Below are 19,069 nucleotides of genomic sequence, written 5' to 3' on the forward strand. Positions count from 1 at the left end.
CGGAGTGTGGTTCTGAAGTACCTGTCAACCCCCTGCGACAGTTAAGAGAGGGCTTCTTAACTGAACTCTCTCCTTCCTCCCACAATGGGTCTGGTCTGTCTGCTTTTTTATGCCCTGTGATTTGTATCTGCTAATGAGCAAAGACACAACATAAATAAAGCAAGATGATCAAGACTCCCAGCTAAAGGAAAGAAGCGAGGGACGTGCCCGCTTACCAAAAAAGAAGAGGGGAGCGGCTTGTCTACCAGGACGCGCCACTGAAGGGGCAGGACCAGTGCTTTGATCTTCCAGGGGTCCGTGTGCTCCATTGATTTTATGCCATAAAACAGGAAGACACAGCTCATGATGCCACCCAAAGGGGACAGCCCTCTGCCAACAAGCAGGCCTCTCCCAAGCCTACTTCCCCATGTGTTGGGCCCTGTATGACTAACTGCTTCCTTAACCAAAGTGCCTATGGGGAGGAATTTGTCACCAGTACAGCCGGAGGAAAAACCCAGAGCCCTGTCAGCAAGCTGCAGGACAGTGGGAGGGGGATCATGCAGGTGCAAGAGAGACGGAACCCCCTCCCAGCCCCTGAGGGCATCCGCCAGGAAAAACGAGGGGCTCCCTCTGGGGGTCCACAGCACAGTGAGCAACCCTGAGGCTGGTTTCCGACAACTCCCAAGAAGGCTGAGAATTCGGATCTAATAGTGACTGACTTGAGGAGCTGTTTCCTGGTGGCATTGCTTTACATCTGTGGGACCAGATGTGTCATTGAAAAATCTAGGCCTCAAATTCTCCCGAGATTATCTGAAGGGGGAAAAAAGTGAGAAGCCCTTTTTTTTGGTATAAAAACCCCGCTTAGCCTCTGAGAGGACACTCATTTATTTGTGTACTTATTTATTTTTGCAGTGCTGGGGTGGAACCCAGGGCCTCGTGCCTGCGAGGCAAGTGCTCTACCACTGAGCTACATCCGTTGACCAGAGAGGGTTTCTTATATGCAGATTGTTTTTCCAGCTGTGTTCCAAATACAGACTCCTTTACATCCACATGAAGATTAATAAGCCTTGAATTCTCTTTCTGATCTCATCAAGTAACAGTAAGGTGATGTAGCCCATCTGAAACCAGACAATGTGCAACTGCATCCTCAGTACAGGAGAGATGAATGGATGATTGACAGATACAGATCAGACAGATCACACGAGAGGAGATAAACAGCTACTAGCCAGATTAGCTATATAGCCGATTAAATGGAGATGACAGGTAATAGATACAAATTTGATATGTAGGTAGTGGATATATGATTAGATGACTGATAAGACAGACAGACAGATAATGGAGTGAGCAATGGTCTGAATGTTGGGTCTCCTGTTGAAGTTCTAGCCCCAACAATGATGGTGTCAGGAGGTGGAGCCCTTGGAAGAGGCTTAGGTCAGGAGGGAGGTGACCCTGTGAAGGGGGTTAGTGCACTTGAAAGGCACAAGAGAAACCTTCAGCCCTTCTACCTTGTGAGGACACAGTGATAAGACAGGAGCCTATGAACCAGAAAGTGATCCTTCACCGGATATTGAATCTGCAGGTGCCTTGATCCTGGAAATTCCTGGTACCCAGAATCATGAGAAATAAGTTTCTATTGTTTAAAAGCCACATTGTGTATACTGTTTGGTTATAATTGCCCAAACTAAGACAGTATAGATAGATGATCAACAGAGTAGATAAGACAGATAAGAGTCACACATGTACCAAAAGTGTCACAACAAACATTTTTAAATAGTATGTGCAAAAAAAAAAAACTCATTGACTTTGTACATAACCCTAAGAAATACATCTTATTATCTCCCTTTTATAGATGTGGAAATTGCCATCTAGAAATACATTAGCATGCTCACTCTCAAACAGAAAGTACTAGAGAGGAAAACTGGTATTCAATCTGCTTCCTGGAGCTCTCCCACCCCATCGTGCTCTGTTGCTGGTGAACCCCCCCCACCCCCAAGCGTGCGAGGTCTGATGAATTCCACCCTGCTGCAAGAAAGGAGCTGGGGCAGAAGATCTGCGTGGTCGCCTGAGAGTCCACCATGCCGTGTTATTACCAGCATCTTTTAATTTCTTCCTCACAGGCTCCCCACAAGGAAGGAATCCAGTCCTGGCCTATCATTAGAGGGAGATTAGGTCACAAGCATTACTGATTCAACCTAAAGACAGCACAGCAGGTGGCCCGCAGGGCTGGGACCGCTGCAGGGTCCCGCTCCACTCTCTCCTCACCCCACCACCAGGCCTATTCCTACAGTGGGATCCTCCTTCCATCGCAAAGAGGACAGGACAGAGCAGGGGTCAGGGAGCAGAGAGCACCACCCGATTTTGGAAAACCTTGGCAAACACTTTTCAGTTTTGCCAGAAGTTCAACTGTTGGACCACGCTCTTGGATTTATGGTTCATAACCGCGGCTGTCACCTGGAAGCTTTCAAAACTACCAATACCAGCCCCCCAGAACAATTAAGCTCTGGTCTCCGTATTTCGTTAAAACTCCCCAGGGTTTTAAGGTGCAGCCAGCATTTTAATGAGTGCTCAAGCTCATTGCAAAGGTCCCTTCGCTGGAGAGGAGCCTTGGCCACCGCGACCCAGCCCCTAGCTGATCCTCTCTATCATTAGGGAAACATTTACTCACATTCAAAGAAAGCTGCCTCCCAAATGGGTTAACCAGAAAGAACTCTAATGTCTACTCGCTGTAATCCCCCTTTATCATTAACCAAGGCAGTGGAGGCCGGCTCAAAGCAAGGAATTTGAGCACATGGCTTCACCCAACAATAGCAGCAAGTTAGAGGCAGGGCCCTCAAACCCAGAGAAAGAAGTGGTCATCTCTTAAGAAGAGAGAGGTCTGCTCGAAGAGGAAAGGAGGGAAGAGGGACAAAGGCCCTTCATGGAGGATTTAGGGCCAGAGCCATGGAAGGTCAGAAGTGCCCACCACGCCCTGGGACACCCCCTCTTCCCTCTTGAACACTGGGTCCCATTAATGTTTTCCAGGAAGGCCAAATGCCCAGGGCTTTCCTGTGAAAAGCAAAATGGCCAAACTTAGGGGAAATTAAATGGGTGCTGCAGCCCAGTTCCTGTCTTGAACAGAAGGAGGGACGCTGAAGGAACCGGCTGGGAACTCGGAGGAGTGAGGAGTTTTCTTGGGTGACTAAGCAGGGTTGCCCAGGGCCAGGGGCACTGCCAAGCTTCAGAGGGAAGGTAAGCGAGGGAGAAAGGCAGCGAGGGAAAGTGGCGGTTTCCTACCACACTCCTCAAGCCCCAGGATTCCCCAGTCAGAAGGGGAAGGCGGGCAAGGACCCAGGTCCCCCACAGCTGCCACCACCCATCCTTCCAACCAGCAACTCTGCTGCCATCAGTCCCAGGCATCAGCAGGAGGGCGCCGTGGCCGACTGCAGGAGAAGGGCTGCCCCAGGGCAGGGTGAAGGCCAGCAGGGCTCTTGTCAGACTCACTCAGTGGCCTGTCAGGCCACCAGCATGGCCAGCTCCCACGCACACCAGAGCCACGTAAACATGAGGGAGCACAGGCTCTGCCTCTGGAGGTCTATGCCAGCTCACTCGGCCAGGTCGCAGGATGTGGGCACCTAGGACTCCAGAGGTCATGGGAACCCTCGTCTAGCAATGAGGAACCCTGAGTCTGGGCTGCTGGTCACTGGAAGCCTGTCCCTCAGATCCAGAGGTTAGGAAGGACTTGCTATAGTCTGATGTCCACTCCCCCACCGCCACTCCTGGCCGGAGCTGCCATTCTGGCCAACAGGATCGAGGCGGAATTCCCAATAATCTGAATACCCTACTCTCGGGAGAACCAGAGAAAAGGCTCCGAAAACATCTGAGAGCCGAGATTCTCCAGCTCTGTGTGCAAATCCCACAAGCAGGGTCAGGGAGAAGAGGGGCCAGGGAGGACACAGACGTCTCAAGAGAGAGGGCTATCCTCTTCATGAGCTGGCCTGACTTCCACGGCTGTCCTGCCAGCTCTCGGGACCAGGGTCCAGACAAGGACCTGTGGACTATGGGAACTGCCGTGATGACCGGGAATTAGGGTCTAGAGAGTCACAATGCCCCTGGAAATGCCCGCTGACCTTCCCAGTTGGCCAGTCAAGCCCAACACAACAACCCCCTTCGTGAGAAAAGCATTTTGTACAGCATGTGCTACTTCCCTTTCCTCCACGATGCCCACCACCACGTACTGGTACCCAGTACTCAGCCCAAACTATGCCAGGGAATGGACGGAATCTTCCAGTCTAGGCATTCGGGACTGAGAGTCACAAAGGACACCTGAGCAGGTCCAGCCCCATGGGGTTCACTCAGGCAAAACACGGTACCTCATCCACGCAGGGCTTGGGGAGGCGAGAGGAAGAGCCCACACCGACAGCCCATCGGATAACGTGGCTTTCTAATCGCCAGACCACAGGCAGATTTGTGGGGACAACTTTGGTCCTGGACTTCGAAGACTTAGTCTGATGTGGTTGGGTGTTTTTGTAAACACTTTCTAACCCTAGTCAAATGAGAGCTGGAAAGGGAATAATCAAAGTATCAATTACAGATGCATTCATATTATAGTGTGTGTGTGTTCAGTTCACACATGTGTGCCTGTCACCGACAGGGAGCAATCCCAGACGCCACATGGATGGAAAAATGACAAGCAGTAGATGCACCGCAGTGGAGCCCTGAGCCACGTCGCCTCCTCCCAGGCCTCCTGCCTCTACCGGCGAGGTTCACAGAAAGAGCTGGCCCAGCCCAAAGCGTTTCTGGGAAGGACTGCTGAGTCCACAAGGGTGCTGGGCCATGTGACTTCTCCAGCCAAAGCTGCCCCAGAGAGCAAGGCTCCCGCTAGGAGGATCAGGGTGAGAGCCGACGGCTAGAGCCAGCGCTTCTGCAAGAACGGTTCAGAGAGAGGGGCTGCTCGTCCCAACCAGGCAGAGGCCTGGGCTCTGGGCTTCCCCTTCTGTCTCCCTCCCCAAAGTGCTGATGGAGCTGACCGCAGGACTAGGCGGCTGTGGCGAAAGGGGACACTGCTGAGGGAGCAGCCACTTCCGACGACTTGAACACTGTTAGCGTCAGAAACATGCGCCTCCTTCCCTTCCCACGATGCTCGTCTCCTGGCATCACCCAGCCGAACAGGAAACCGAGACTCATGGGAGGATTCATGCACTCAAGCCGGGTATCCGTGGATGCCTCCCAGCACTGAGGCACTGCTCGGGGAGTGGGGAACACAAAAACAAAACATGGCCCGACTGACCCCAAGGGCCAGGGGATAAAGCCCAGTGTCTGCCAGGCACAATGGTACATGCCGGTAACCCAGTGATTTGGGACTGAGGCATGAGGATCGCAAGTTCAAGGCCAGCCTGTGCAACTTAGTAAGACCCTGAACAACTTAGTGAGACTGACTCAAAAAAAGAAAGAAGAAATAATAAGACTTGGGATGTAGCTCAGTCATAAGGAGCCCTGCATTCAACGCCCAGCATAAAAAAAAGTCCGTGTCCACCCAGGTGCAATGCAGCAGGGGAGTCCCAGGAAGAAGGCTAAGAAGGAGCCCACAGGGAGCACCCACACTGAGCTTCCCGGGTAATAAAGACAGGGCAGAAAAGTCAACAGCATTCCTGGCTGAGCTGACATAAGCCAAGGCAGGACCCCAGCACTGGGCTATGTCAGCGGGGCTCTGACACTGGGCTGCAGCCTTCAAGCAAGAGAGAGCCACTGAAGGTTTCAGAGGAAGAAGGAAGAATGAGCTCAGCAGAGACAGGGCCCAGCCTGCCACAGAGGCAGAGACTGCCCCAGGGTCAGGGCAGAACACCAGTGGGAGGCAAAGGGCAGAAACGGTGGGTGCCCAGGAATAGGTGCAAGAGACAACCCGGGGACAAGACCCGCTTGACCAGGCACAAACAAGCCAAGGCTCCAGGGTGGCTCCGGGGTGGGAGCCAGCATGACATGGCAACGCACCCCAGGACTGGAGGCTGATAGCACCACAGAGGAATAGAAGAGGGCGAGCCTGCCTGGGGACAGGTGAATGGAGGTGCTCGAGGCAGCTGCACAGAGAAGTGACCAGTCTAGAGCTCAGGGTGGGGCCTCCCAGCCCTGCGGCAACAGCACCTCCTCACCCCATCGTCATCGAGACCCTCCGCCTCTACAGTAAGGCAAGGAGGTCCCCCTGGGTATCTGTGCCTGGACCCCATGCCTCTAGGAGCAGCCAGGAGTTCAGGTCGGCAGAAATGACATTCTGAGCGGTGCTCCTGATCCTTGGAGAGCCAGGGTGCAGAGATCTGCACAGACTTCCGGGAGCCACAGTCGGCCCTCGGCATCCGTGGGTTCTGTGTCCAGGGTCGACTAAACATGGATCAGATACATTTAAAAACCTGCCTCTGTGCTGAACTTGTCATTATTCCCTGAAGAACACAGTAGGACGTGCAGGAGGCCCAAGCATATAGTCTAGGGATGATTTCAAGCACACAGGGGGATGTGGGCAGGTTCTATGCAACTACCAGGCCTTCTTATTAGGGACTTGAGCATCCTAAGACTCTGGTACCCGCAAGGTCCTGGAATCAGTTCCCCAGACACCCAGGGACCACTCTATCCCATTCTTTATATTCTTTACATTAGCACAGGATCTGGCCACGATGTACCCAAAATTGTTCTGAACTTGAGCTAAATGTCATCTCCTTCAAGGACCAGACAGGCGTGTACCCTCTGCCACATCTTAAAAGAACTGGCAGGACCTGGACTGAGACATCAGGGAAAAGAACAGGCAAAAGAAAGCCACAGTGAGTCTCCTCCCAAATTGTCCTGTACTGACCAAGGATCTACTGTCCTTTCAAACGGTGCCCCGGGTGCTTCAGACAAATGCCAGACTACAATACAGATCCACAGGTCCCACCAGCAAATCTGCTGCTTCAGTAGGTCAGGCAGGACTCAGGAAGCAGAATCTCTTAGGGTGAAGCCCCAGGGGACACACCCAGCACACTGACCACTCCTGGACAACCCGTTCTCTGTGACTGCTCAGGCCAGGGCCCCGGCGGCTGCAGCCTCTTTTCTCTGGCTCTGTCATGAGACTAGAGCTCTGATAGGTCATAGAGATGGGGCTGCAGAGAGATGGAATGACAATGACTGCCACTTCTCAGTGGTGCCTACAGGCCATGGGCCATGCTAACACGGCCACGGTCCGTCTTTGTGACAACTGTCCCCATTTCAGAGATGAGGTAACTGAGGTCAAGGTGGCACAGCGAGCAGTGATGGGGCCAGGGCTGCAGGTGTGCACCATGCCTGCCACCTGCCCCAATGCAGAGGGAACGTGTCAACAGTAGTGTCCTTACTTCTGGCCTCAGTCTTCCCCTCTGCAGAATGGAAGTAACTATTCCCACCTGCTTCCTGGGGGCTCTGGGGTCCTAACAACTCTGATGACCATGAAGCCTATGGAGAGTCCACGGCACTTCCCCAAGCAACATCCCGGCCACCTGTGTGGCCAGTCTGGATGCCACCTGCAAGCTGTGTCTGGGCTCCACCCACCCACAGAAAGGTGAAGGGCATCCCCTGCCCTGCGCCAGGGCCCTCGCAAAGACCCCACTGTGCAGTGCTGCGCAGCAGGCTCTGCCTGATGGCAATAATATTATTTTCTGCTGCTGACATGTCACCTTTTTTAAACTGGGCACATCTGGCTTCATTTTCCTCAGAGGGCAATACCATGGCAGTCAGAAATGGAGCCTCTGGGGCCTGTGACCTGGGAAACACACAGCCCGCAAAGGGACAGGAGAAAACACACTGGCCAGGGCAGGAGACGAGGCCTGGAGAAGGAAGATGAGAAGGAGATGGCGCGGCTGGTCTTGCGACCAACTTCCTCCTACTGCTTTGCTGTGCAACAGCCGTGGGCACGTCGAGTCTGCACGTGGATCTGTCCAAAACTCCTGGGCATTTCTTCCTGACTTCAACAGGCATCCAAGGAGCCGCAGCCTCACTGAGGAAGCGGGTTCTACGTACCAACCAAGCGGCACTGAACAGGTGCTCTTGCAAGGCCTCCTCTGTGAGGCAAGCACAGGCCGCTCACTCACGAGAGGCAACACGGAAAGCATGAACAGAAAGCAGAGAAAGGGGAAAAATCCCAATTTCCTCATCTGTACAAACACGCCTCCCCTCCAGGGAAAGGCGGGCTGGTGGAAATCCCACACAGCGGATAACTTTTCACAGGCCACAAAAGCAATGGAGTTTGGGGTGCGGCAGCTCTGAGCACTCATTGTGACGACAATTCAGGGTGGCAGCTCTGAGCACGTTCATTCTTTGAGGTTCGCTCAAACCCCGGGCCCTTTAGCGGAGCTCATGTCACCCTGGAACCATCAGTTCAACGCCTTCGCGTCCCACGCAAGCAGGCCGAGCAGCGGGTTGGACTTGTCACTCGCTCCCCTGACCATCTGCCCACAGGGCCATCTGCTGACTATTCCAGGTGCCCTGGAATGAGAGGCCTCTCATTACTGCCCAGAAGGATGCCCACCTGGATGAATGGAAAGAAGCCCAGGCCACTGAGGGAGAAGGCCACAGAGAAGCTGGGGGGCAGCCAACAGGGAAGTGCCCCTGTGGCGGGGGAAGACAGGCAGGGAGGGACAAGAAGCAGAGCAAGGGGCCAAAGCATGGCCAAGTGCAAGGCATGAGGAGACACATGCAGGAAGGTAGGAGAGAAGAAAACAGACTGATGGGGTCTCTCAAGTAACGGGCCTTTCTGTATCTGCCAAGAAAAGTGCATTTGGTTAAGGGCAAAATCTCTCACTGAGCTCGGTGCCTGACCAAACGGGGGAGCTGGATAGGACTTCCAGGTCAACAAATCCTTCCTCAGGCAGATGAGCCACTAAGGCACAGAGAAGTGAGGTGACCTGTGCAAGGTCACACAGTGAGGTAGCACTAGAAGGGAACCAGACTGCTGACTTCCAGCTGGGGACATGTCTCCCCCGGAGGACTCCTACAAGGCAATTCCTCAACCACAGTCGTCACCAACCCTCACTCAAAAAATATGACGTACGGCTTATTGACCAACATCTGCACTCAGAAGTGAGGCAGATCACCACCGTGACTTGGCCCTTCCGGGCGGACACTAAAGTGGTCTGTGCTCCTCCCAGCTCAGGCGAGATTCCAGATCGCCCTGGAGGCTGGGAGTAAAGGCCCGCTCAGTCAAGAGCATCCTGAGCCACACAAGCAGCAGCCCCCCTCACTGGCCCAAGTCTTGGGGTGTACACAAAGGGCCCCCCAGAGGAGGGCACCCACCAGCTGGAGGCAAGGCCTGGAGCTAGGCAGAAGTAGTGAGCCTCGACCTTGGAGGCCGTCTCGGGTTAGGAGGAAGGCAGAACAGGAGAGAACTGTCCCGATGCTTCAGAGCCAAAGACGGGGACTGAGTGTGCAATTTAAAATGCAGGGAAATTTCAACCAGGAGGGGGCAGCAAGGCAATGCCCCTCCAGCTCAGGAGAGATGGAAAAGAAGCATCCAGACAGACCCCGGAGCCACAGGTAAAAGAGATCATCACTCAAAGATACAAAATCCAGCTTCCCTCAGTGGTGACATTCTTTCTGCTCTGACCCTGTTTTGAACCAGACTAGTGGCTTCTCATACAAGACAGGAAGTGTGTTGACTTTCACTCTTGGATAAAAATCTATTTTCTGAAATATGTATCTGATGGGCCACCAGGCAGCTTGCCTACCCCCTCAAAACAAAAACAGCTTTTGCAAAAAGACATGGAATCTGTTTGTTCACAAGCAAACTCTGAGCAACAATGCTGCTTCCAGTAAATACACTTTGGGTTTCGCTGAACCAAAAATGCAAAGTCCTCTGAGCAACACAAGGGTCACCTGGCTGTGGGCACCAGCAGTTTTCATATCTAAAGGGCAGGTAGTATCTGTGGCTCCTCCCCCAAGCAGGGCTGCCTAATTCTTTATGTCCAACCCAAGCTAGAAAGTATTCACCCCATTTGGTTTTCACATCAATGGAATAGAGGTTCCTGGCTGGATATTTTATTTGCTGAACCCCATTCTTATTCCATGAAGATGCACCTTTAGGAATTTTTTTTTTTTTTTAATTATCAATGGACCTTTATTTTACTTACTTATATGTGGTGCTGAGAATCAAACCCAGTGCCTCACACATGCTAGGCAAGCACTCTACCACTGAGCCACAACCCTAGCTCAGGAATTTTTTTTTTTAAATCAAAATCAAATACTTACGAGTAAAATCGATAGCTTTGAAGATGACTTCAAACACTGCACTCTCACAACCAAATCACATTTGGGGGTCAAATAAGACAAAAGTCCCCAAGTAGAGAAATCAAGAAGCGATTCTTCTCTTCCTACCAAAATTCCTCAGGACCAGATGCTCAAATTCAACTGGAGAACACCAAGTTCCACAGAAAACCAGAGCAAGGAACTAAGACAGAGGCGAGCCCACCTGACCCTTCCATAGGAGGCCTAACTGCCGCCCGTTCCTTGGCTTCTCAAAGGAAGAAGCAGCAACACAGACTCATTTGCTTCCTTACGGTTCTAAGGGTGGTGCTACAGGGACGGAGTGGGAGCTTCTTACTGATCATGGTGGTTCCCCCGGCCAGGGCCGCCTTGGTGCCCTGGAAGAAGTCATCAGCAGACGTCATTCCCTGGTCAGGCATCTGGAAACGAGTGTGGACATCAATTCCTCCAGGGATCACCATTCTGGAATGTGCTTCAATGGTCTTCACCCCTCCTGGCACGATCAGGTTTTCTCCTATTTGCCTAAATAAACAGGGTTGGTGGTCAGGATGGTCAGTAAATGTGGATTCAAATAAGATCTGACAGCTATCTTCACTAAGCTCTAAACTATCCTCCGAAGGGGACTGGGGACTTTTCAGATTCTTTTCATTTATCACCTGACCTCCCCACATCCCTCACCAGCACAGGGTGCTGCAAAGTAAACCAGAAAACAAAATTCACATAAGGCACCAGAGGCCCAATTCACACGTTAGCTATCAGAAACTACCAAGGTCAAATGGTAACAAGACCCCAAGGTATTTATATGTCATCTGACTTTCTTGTAACACACACCATTGAGCTAATTATCCAGTAGCAATTTGCTTCAGACCTGACTACATTTTCCAGACATTTATTTTTACCATATCCTTTTTAAAAGAGAAAAAACAGAGGTAGGAGGGTGGAGATGGAACAAAAAAAAAAAAAAAAATGAGCACTATAACTGCAGCGATTTTAAAATGTGGAAACAGGTGCTGAGCGATTCAGATAATAAAGGCAGGAAAACAAATATCATCATGTGGGGACAAGATTCATTTCCAATTTTTAAGAAAATATTTTTACGATATCTTTCTACTATCTTCAAAATTAGTGGATAAAGTTCTAAGACAAATGAGTGATGACTAAAAATAGCACTCAGGGCTACTCCCTTCCAGGCCAGTGTCCCTCTGCCAGGCCAGATCACGCTCTCTTATAATTGGGAGCGGAGACGGAACAAGACAGTCACAGCATTTGAGAGCCCAGAGCTGAGACTGTCACAAGAAACACATGGAGAAAACATTAAATGTGGAAATGCTAAAACCTATTTTAGGTTCATAAATCAGGGCATGAGCTTCAGTCCAGGTTTCCAGTCCTCTGGCTGGTCTGCTGCTAGTGCTTGATGAATGCTGCTTATTTAAAAGATGTCACTCGCTGCAGTGTTTGTCTTTAAGCAGATGTGCTATATCTCCAGAGCCTGTGAGCTGTCCCAGTAGAAAGGGTATGAGGACACTGGTATGCACTCCAATCATTTATCCCTCCAGAGTCCAGAAATACCCAAACTCATAACTGCTTATGAGTTGTTTCTCCTGCGTGACATAATACACAACACACGAAGGGCAGCCTTATTTGTGCCAGTTGCCACTTAGAGAATGAAAACTCAAATCCCCCCAGGATTAGGGAGTAATTTGTCTGTGGCACTTGGTAATTAACTTGGTGTCCTGTGGCCCCTCCAACTTGAACTCCTGATTAAGGGAGCAGATGTGCCTGCCTTGTGAGAGGCTCGTCCTCCACACCTGTGCCCCGATTATCCATTCCAAACAGCTCTGTTCTAGGACACCCTTTACATGGCCAGCGTATCCTAAACCAATATCTGAGCAGGCAACAAGAAGATATTTTGAATGCTCAAATTCATTAATTACCACTAATCAAAATGGAACTTAAAATAGATACTAAGTTGGTCACTCTTTGAGTCCTTACACTTCAAGTGGGAAGGGCAGCCAAAGCATGGGAACAACGGGAGGTCTATAGAGAGATGTCTCTACACAACAATGAGTTACACTTACTTGATCAACCCATCTTCCATGTATATGTCTGCATAGAACGACTGATCATCATTAACAATTTTACCTCCTTTGATCAGAAGTCGATCACTCTGAAACAGAAAGGTAGTAAGGTCACAACACATAAACAACCTTCTGGGAACACAGGTACTAAGTTAAATGAATACAGGACACATTTTTACTATTCAGAAGTGATACTCAAATGAGCCAACTTTAGAAAGCTCTGGTGACAAAGGGGAACCTGTACGTGGCAAACGATTTATCACCCAACGAGCCAGAACATACTGGCAAAGCTTATTGTAGAAAAACCAACCATCTCCTTCAATTAGACCTTAAACCTGAAAACAAAAGAAAAAGGGAGGTGGGGGAGAGGGCATCAAAGAGCAGTGACATCCCAGATAATGAAGACAATACTTTTTAAATGACTTTTAGCTAAACCTCATTTAAAAAAAAAAAAAAAAAAAAAAAAAAGGAAAGAAATAAAGAAAAAAAGAGAAAGAAAGAAACACACCCACATGTAGGAAAGTCTTGGCAAGGTCTGTGTCGGGGAAAAGTGACCAAAAGTCTGTTGTCAGGGGATACCCTATACAAACACACCCTGTCCAACCATAACAAGGTTTCAATTCAGTAATATTTGCATTTATTTTTGAGGCAAATCACAGCAAGCATAGCAGAGAGGGGAGGGACTACAGAAATTACACCATTTTCACTATGTAGTTAAGAAAAAGGTAAAGTTTTATGATAAAGCAGATGAGATGGCAAATTTTAAAATCTAACACCATTACAGATTACTAATGCACTTCTATTTTAACTGGTGATATTTGTGCAAAAAAATAAAGGATGTGTGGCATGGGAGGTCCGAGAATATAACAAAATGCCACATTATGCCTCATGGCTAGCCCAAATCCCGTTGAGGGAATGGAATGTGAAGTGGTATATTCAGGGAATACACACTATTTTATTTCCTTCTGGATTCAAGCTTTACAAGCTGAGCCATATATTACCTTTTTAATAAGCAACACACCTCAAAGGACAGCATTCATCTTGACAAGGGTTAACCCAAAACTAAGCTACAAAACAATACTCAGAGCAAGTGCCGTCTACATTTAGTAGCTACCAGGAAAAGGAAATTACAGAAAATCTTTAATATATGTAAGTTGCTAGAGAGTAAGGGAAAAGATACATTTACATGTCATTGCACACACACCAGGTTTAGAAAATATTTGTTTCTCTGACATGCTGAAAAACAAAATGATTTTCATTCTGAATACTGCAGGGTCTTTCGTCCTGCTGTAGATACTGGGAAGTCAAATGGAAACAGTTGACAATTCCTGAACCTGTATATGGTAAATGTAAATACCTCTACAAATCCTTCCTGAACATCAGGCGGTTGGAGCCTCAGAACATGATGGAACAAGATTCTATTTTCATGTGACAGGGAAACTGAGGCTGAGAGAAGTTAAGCCTATATTGTTCCCTCCTCTCCCGGAGCTTCCACTGCCTGGGAGGCTAGGAGAAGTCCCGCCTTTCACCACCTGCCCCTTAGTCACTGCCCTACCTGTTCCTGCCATAGCCACGAATTCCCCAGCCAACATCATGCCAAAAAAAAAAAAAAAAAAAGCGACATATCACAGCCCTGTTCACTCCAGTGCCTTCTAGAAGGCTTCTTACGTAAGAGGCTGGCCGCGGTGATGGAGGGAGGGAAAACATGCTATAAGTTCTAGGAGAATGCAACCAAATTTTTTAAAGGGTGGCGGGGTCGTACTTTTAAAAATCATCTTGATTGCCTATATTTTCTCCCCAAAACATCAATACGAAATGAAACTGCCTTCTTCAAGAAGACAACAAATCATCAGAGGTTGAGGCAAATCTGCTCCCCGCCCCCCACTCCCCAGCTCCCCAGACTCCTTCCTCCAGCAGAGAACATATAACGTTGGGTGCCACATGCGCGGGACATGGGGTCTTTTGCCTTCAGGAAAAAACTACAACTCACCTTCGTTGTATAACAACCCAGCTCATTCTAGAAAATCTCGAGCGCACGACCCCTCCCCTGCGCATTTGTTCCCACATCTCTCCTGCGGATGGGTGTGTCCTTGTGCATGGAGAGGAAGCTGGGGTGCCCAGGGCCAAAGGGACATCCACAGCGAAAACACACCCTCAGATTCGGCCCTAAAACACCTCTTGGCTGTTTGAAGGATTCTAGTGTCTGTGTCGGCCTTGGGTTCTACCCGGGAATCAGCTGGCCATCTGCGATTGCACAGCCTTATGTAACAATGAATTTCCCTGGCTTTCCCCCCTCCCTGGGATTTCATTCGAGGATGCAGACAACAAGGACCGGGGAGATTTTTCCAGGAAAAGATGGAGACAGGGTGGGCGCAAGACCCGGTGCTCAGCCCTGAAGCATCGTGAATTCACGGCACGGATGTTTTCCGGTGATGTACGAACCAAGGCCCCAGAACAGCGCCCACACCTCGGGCCGCCGTGATCATTGTCTGCCTGGGGCCGGCCGGGCCATCTGCTCCGCGCGTCGCGCAGCGCCATTACCTCTCCGAGCCCGGCTCGCCGCTGTCCCCAGCGCCCACCCTCCCAGCCCGCTTTGTATGCGCCGACACGGACGCGTCCCTGGTGGCGGAAGAGGCAGCAAAGACGCAAGAAAGCGAGCCTCAAACCAGAGCGCGAGAAAACCAAGCGGCTACCAAAAACCTGTCCCCAGTCAACAAAAAGCCCTGGCCCGGGCCCCCGCCCTCCTCGCCTGCTCATCCCTGTGCTCGGGTTCCTGCCCGTTTCCACATCATTCCGGTACACCCTGCCCTTTTCAGCATCCCTCTGCTGTCACTACGCTTTCGGGTTGAAACCCGTTCCTTCTTCCAAGGAGCCGGAGGAAGGCTCCAGAAAGCCCTTTATGGTGGGGGCGGAAGACACAGGGAGGGAGGATCCATTTCCCCAGCTCCCCATCGCTGCTCCTGGAGTCCGGCCTCGCAGCACGCAGCCGGGAGAACAATATCGAGCTTCGACCATGCATATTCAATCTGGCATCCATTTGCTTACACCCCGCAGGCCAGCGCTGCAGCATCTCCGGCTGACAATAAAAGGATACAGCGGATCTGGCGCGCTACCTAAGGCCATCTCCATGTACTCACGCTCCTATTTTAATGCCTTGCAAACTACGTGCCTAATAAGTCTTTATTATTGCACATCCCACCACCACCATCCCCACCATCGCCTTCGTTAGCAACTGAAATTTTTTTAAAAGTTGGGTCCCCCTCCATCTCCCTCTTCTAAAAAATTCCTTAGATGTTCACTGCCACAAAAGATTGCCCAACGCACATTTTCCAAGTACCCAACTCACCGTGATGCGTGGAATATTTTTCTTCCCCTGATAAGACATCTCTCTCCTGGAAAAAAATTAATTTCAAAAGGGCTGCTTTAAAGCAAAAATTGCTGGGAAGGGGACTTCGTACTTTTTGCAGAATTGAAGAAGGTACAACCGTTTAGGTGGTCTTGCTGGGAGCAATTTTCAGGAACGTAAGGGACAAATACAATCCTCTGTTGCTCTTTCTTCCTCTCCTCCAACACAGCCCCAGCTAGGGCGGAAAAAAAGAAAGAGAGAGGGAGAGAGAGAACAGGAGGGAAGGGGGGTGGAAATAAACTACAGCAATAAAAGCCTCGGTTCAAGTCAGCCACCGCGGCGCATGCGCCGCCAGCCACTCCCTTTCCTCTCAGGCAAAAGCCATCCGCTTCGAGAGAGACGCTCACTGATTGGTCACAATCGTGGGATATGTAAATGAGGGTAAGCGGGGAGGGGCGCGGCGCCGGAGCGCGAAATGCTGCAGTGTGCCGTCGAGGGCGGCGGTCGGTGCGTGCGCCCGAGCGGGGAGCGCGCCTTTGGCGCCCTTTCTTTGGGCCTGGGCAGCCGGGACTGGGGCTGGCAGCAGCCCCAGATGCAGCATCTGCAACGCAGGGACAATGGAGGGGTGGTCATTTCGAACGGGGGGAGGGGGCGCAACCCCTAGATGGAGGGGCTTCAGTGCAGCCCGGGCGGCACGCACACGCCCGCCCGCGCGCCAATCCGCGGAGGCCGCCGCTGCAGCCCGCGTGGGGTGACTGCGCCGAGCCAATGGCTTCGCTGGCGGCGAGCGCGCGACTGCACCGCCGGCCGGCGCCGCGCGGACCGGGAGGGGCGCCGGGCCTCCCCCGCCCTGCCTCGCGCACGGCTTGCTCGGCCTCCGCCCAGCAGCCGGCTGGGGAATTGAGGCGGCGGCGAGTGCAGGGAAAGGAAGCAGGCGACAGGCTCGCCGCCGGCCACGCCCGTCGCCTCCAGCCCCCGAGCGGCCGCTGGATGCGGGCTGCTGCGGCCCGAGCCACAGGGCCGATGGCGCTCCGGGGCGCGCTGTGGCGCGGGCGGGAGGTGGGCCTGCCAAGGCGGACTCTGGCCTGCGGCGGCGCCGGCCGCAAGCGTCTGTTGCCGGGACCTGGGAGGAAAGCCCCAGGGCAGCGCGGCGGCCCGGAGGAGGGAAGGCGGCATCCGGGAAGGCCGCGGTCCGCGGGGCACGGGAGGCCCCACCCGACCAGGCTTTTGTGCCAACAGGCCACAGTCTGTGAAAGCATAAATGGCCAGTTAGGGCCCTGTGCCCTCTTTAATGGCCACGCCCACCTGGAGCCCCTGGGGAAGTTGAGCCAGGGGCGTGTTTCGCTGGTGCCTACGGATCTGTGGAGGAAAAGCTGCTGGGAGTCCAGCGCCCGAAAGAAGCAAGAGGAACAAAAAAGAGAGCTGATATCCCAAAGGAAGGGGAAACAGCCATGGAGAAAACCTCTAGTCTCAGAGTTAAAAATGAGTTAAAAACACAAAAGCCCTGAATCCCCAGTCGGAGTCGAGTCGCACCTAAATGTTATTCAAGGTCTCTGCGTGACCCTAGCTATTGAACAGACCAAGGAGCCCTTAGCTCTGCTGTGATGCTCTAACTTCAGAATCCCTGGGTAAGAAAAGAGCTGGTCCAGTGAGTCCCAGGCAGTCTTCCCAGGCCACTCCTTTGAAGGTTCCCCAGGCAGGTACAATGACAAACATCGGACTTTGGGGTTTCTCTGCTTGAGGCCACAATAAATGCAACTCCTACATAATCTAGGCCAGCAAGCGACATGGAATCTATTTAATTGGCTCACACCTGCTTAGGAGAGATTAGCTGGATAAATGCAGGCTAATCCCAGGGTTAGCGTGGGCCCTATGTCCCAGGGTCTTTGCACCTGTCGGTCTTCCTAGACTCAGAGATATAAAATTCACCATTTCTTTCCCCCTCAAAAGTCCCAGAAGGGGACTGTGGAAATTCATTCAAGTTCAATAGAAGCAATTCCCCCTACAACTATGTGATATGCAGGAGCAAAGTGGGCTGATGTCCCCAAATGTTGGTGTCAAAGGACTGTCTCAGAAGACAAAATATGCCTTCCTACCAAGGAATGCCACCATAGGTTCCAGCGTGGAGTAGGTAGGGGTGTGTGGAGTAGGGTCTTATGAAATCCCCAAGAAAAATAACCACTTGGCAAGCAAGTAAATAACGAGGTTCAAATTAATTTGAAACAAAATGACTCTTAATTATACTGTTTGTTTATATTCTTGTTATATTTCCTTGCTCCTAGTTTCATCTTAATGGGTTTAAATATATCTTGTTATTTACCAGTTTGCCATGGAATGTTTTGTTTTGTAATAAAAAGCTCCCATGAGCTTTTCTCAGACTTATTTGCGTCAATCTTATCTCTGTAGTCATTGATATAAGGTTTCCAGTCAATAATAATTGACATTTCTAACCATAAATATCCAGAAATGTAAGGTTTAAATTGATTGTCTGCTCTGACTGGAACCTCAGAGAGTATTTGGCACATAGAAGTTACCCAAGGAATAGTTTTAATTGACCAACGAGAATAACTGACTGTAATCTGCATTTCTTACCATACTCACTGCCCAGTGCCATGAAGAAAAGTAAAAAAAGATGGGGGGAGAAATGTCCACCCACTCTACACTAATTGATTTGTTACTTTAACCTACTTTTTTTAAAAAAAGTCTCTCTTTAGAAAAAAAAAATGAAAATTTCTGGTGAAGCTACAAATCATTATCTGGGAACCTAATATTTGAATATAAATATAATCTATATTTTTCATATAAATATGAAATACATGCCAAATGGGAAACAGCAATGAAGGTCTCCTATTTCGCATTTCGCAACCCCTTCCCAACCTCCTGCCTCCCCAAACTCCACCGGCATGAAGAAAGGGTAAGGAGCGGTAAAGAGTGAGACAATTAGATGGAACACCCCCCAGACAATCTGGGGCCCTGGAGGAAGGAAAACTGGCCCAATGGGGTCTGTGAACAGAGGGGGAGTCTCAACCAAGTGCCATGTCAGAGTCTGACCTCACCTCTACAGCCTAATATCAGGTCCCTGGACACCCACCTTGACCCGGTTGGCAGGTGCTTGCAGACAGCCTCAGCAGACCTCTCACCTCTTTTCCTTTCTCCCTCCCCCTTTCCAGGGACACTACTCTCAAACTGAACTTAAATGTCACCTGACTGTGGCATCTTCCTCAGTCTGGAGAGCTAAAGTCTGGAGCGCTCCTCCTGTGATCACCTTGATGTGACACACTTTGCGTGCACAGTGACTGTCCATTTCTTCTATGAGATTGTGGCCTCTAGAAGTTACGAGCTTTGCATCCCTTTTCTCCCACTTACCAACACTCTGCTCAGTCCATAGGGGTTGTCCTCAGCATTTAGTGCATAAGTAAGTGTCATGTCTTTG

At 50.7% G+C, this 19,069-nt stretch overlaps 1 protein-coding gene across 1 annotated transcript in view; it reads right to left on the reverse strand.

The window, feature by feature from the left end:
- The window catches only part of DPYSL2 (dihydropyrimidinase like 2), a 62,349-nt gene extending 46,393 nt beyond the window's left edge, over positions 1 to 15,956 (reverse strand). The window contains exons 1-3 of the mRNA XM_079143125.1: positions 15,637 to 15,956; positions 12,291 to 12,379; positions 10,550 to 10,734 (exon numbers count right to left, since the gene is read on the reverse strand). Of these exons, the coding sequence (XP_078999251.1) occupies positions 10,550 to 10,734; positions 12,291 to 12,379; positions 15,637 to 15,675 (313 nt within the window). The 5' untranslated portion in view covers positions 15,676 to 15,956. The remainder of the gene's footprint in view (positions 1 to 10,549; positions 10,735 to 12,290; positions 12,380 to 15,636) is intronic.
- Positions 15,957 to 19,069: the final 3,113 nt, after the last annotated feature.

Source organism: Sciurus vulgaris (genome assembly GCF_902686455.1).
Source record: "Sciurus vulgaris genome assembly, chromosome: 5".
Lineage (NCBI taxonomy): Eukaryota > Metazoa > Chordata > Mammalia > Rodentia > Sciuridae > Sciurus > Sciurus vulgaris.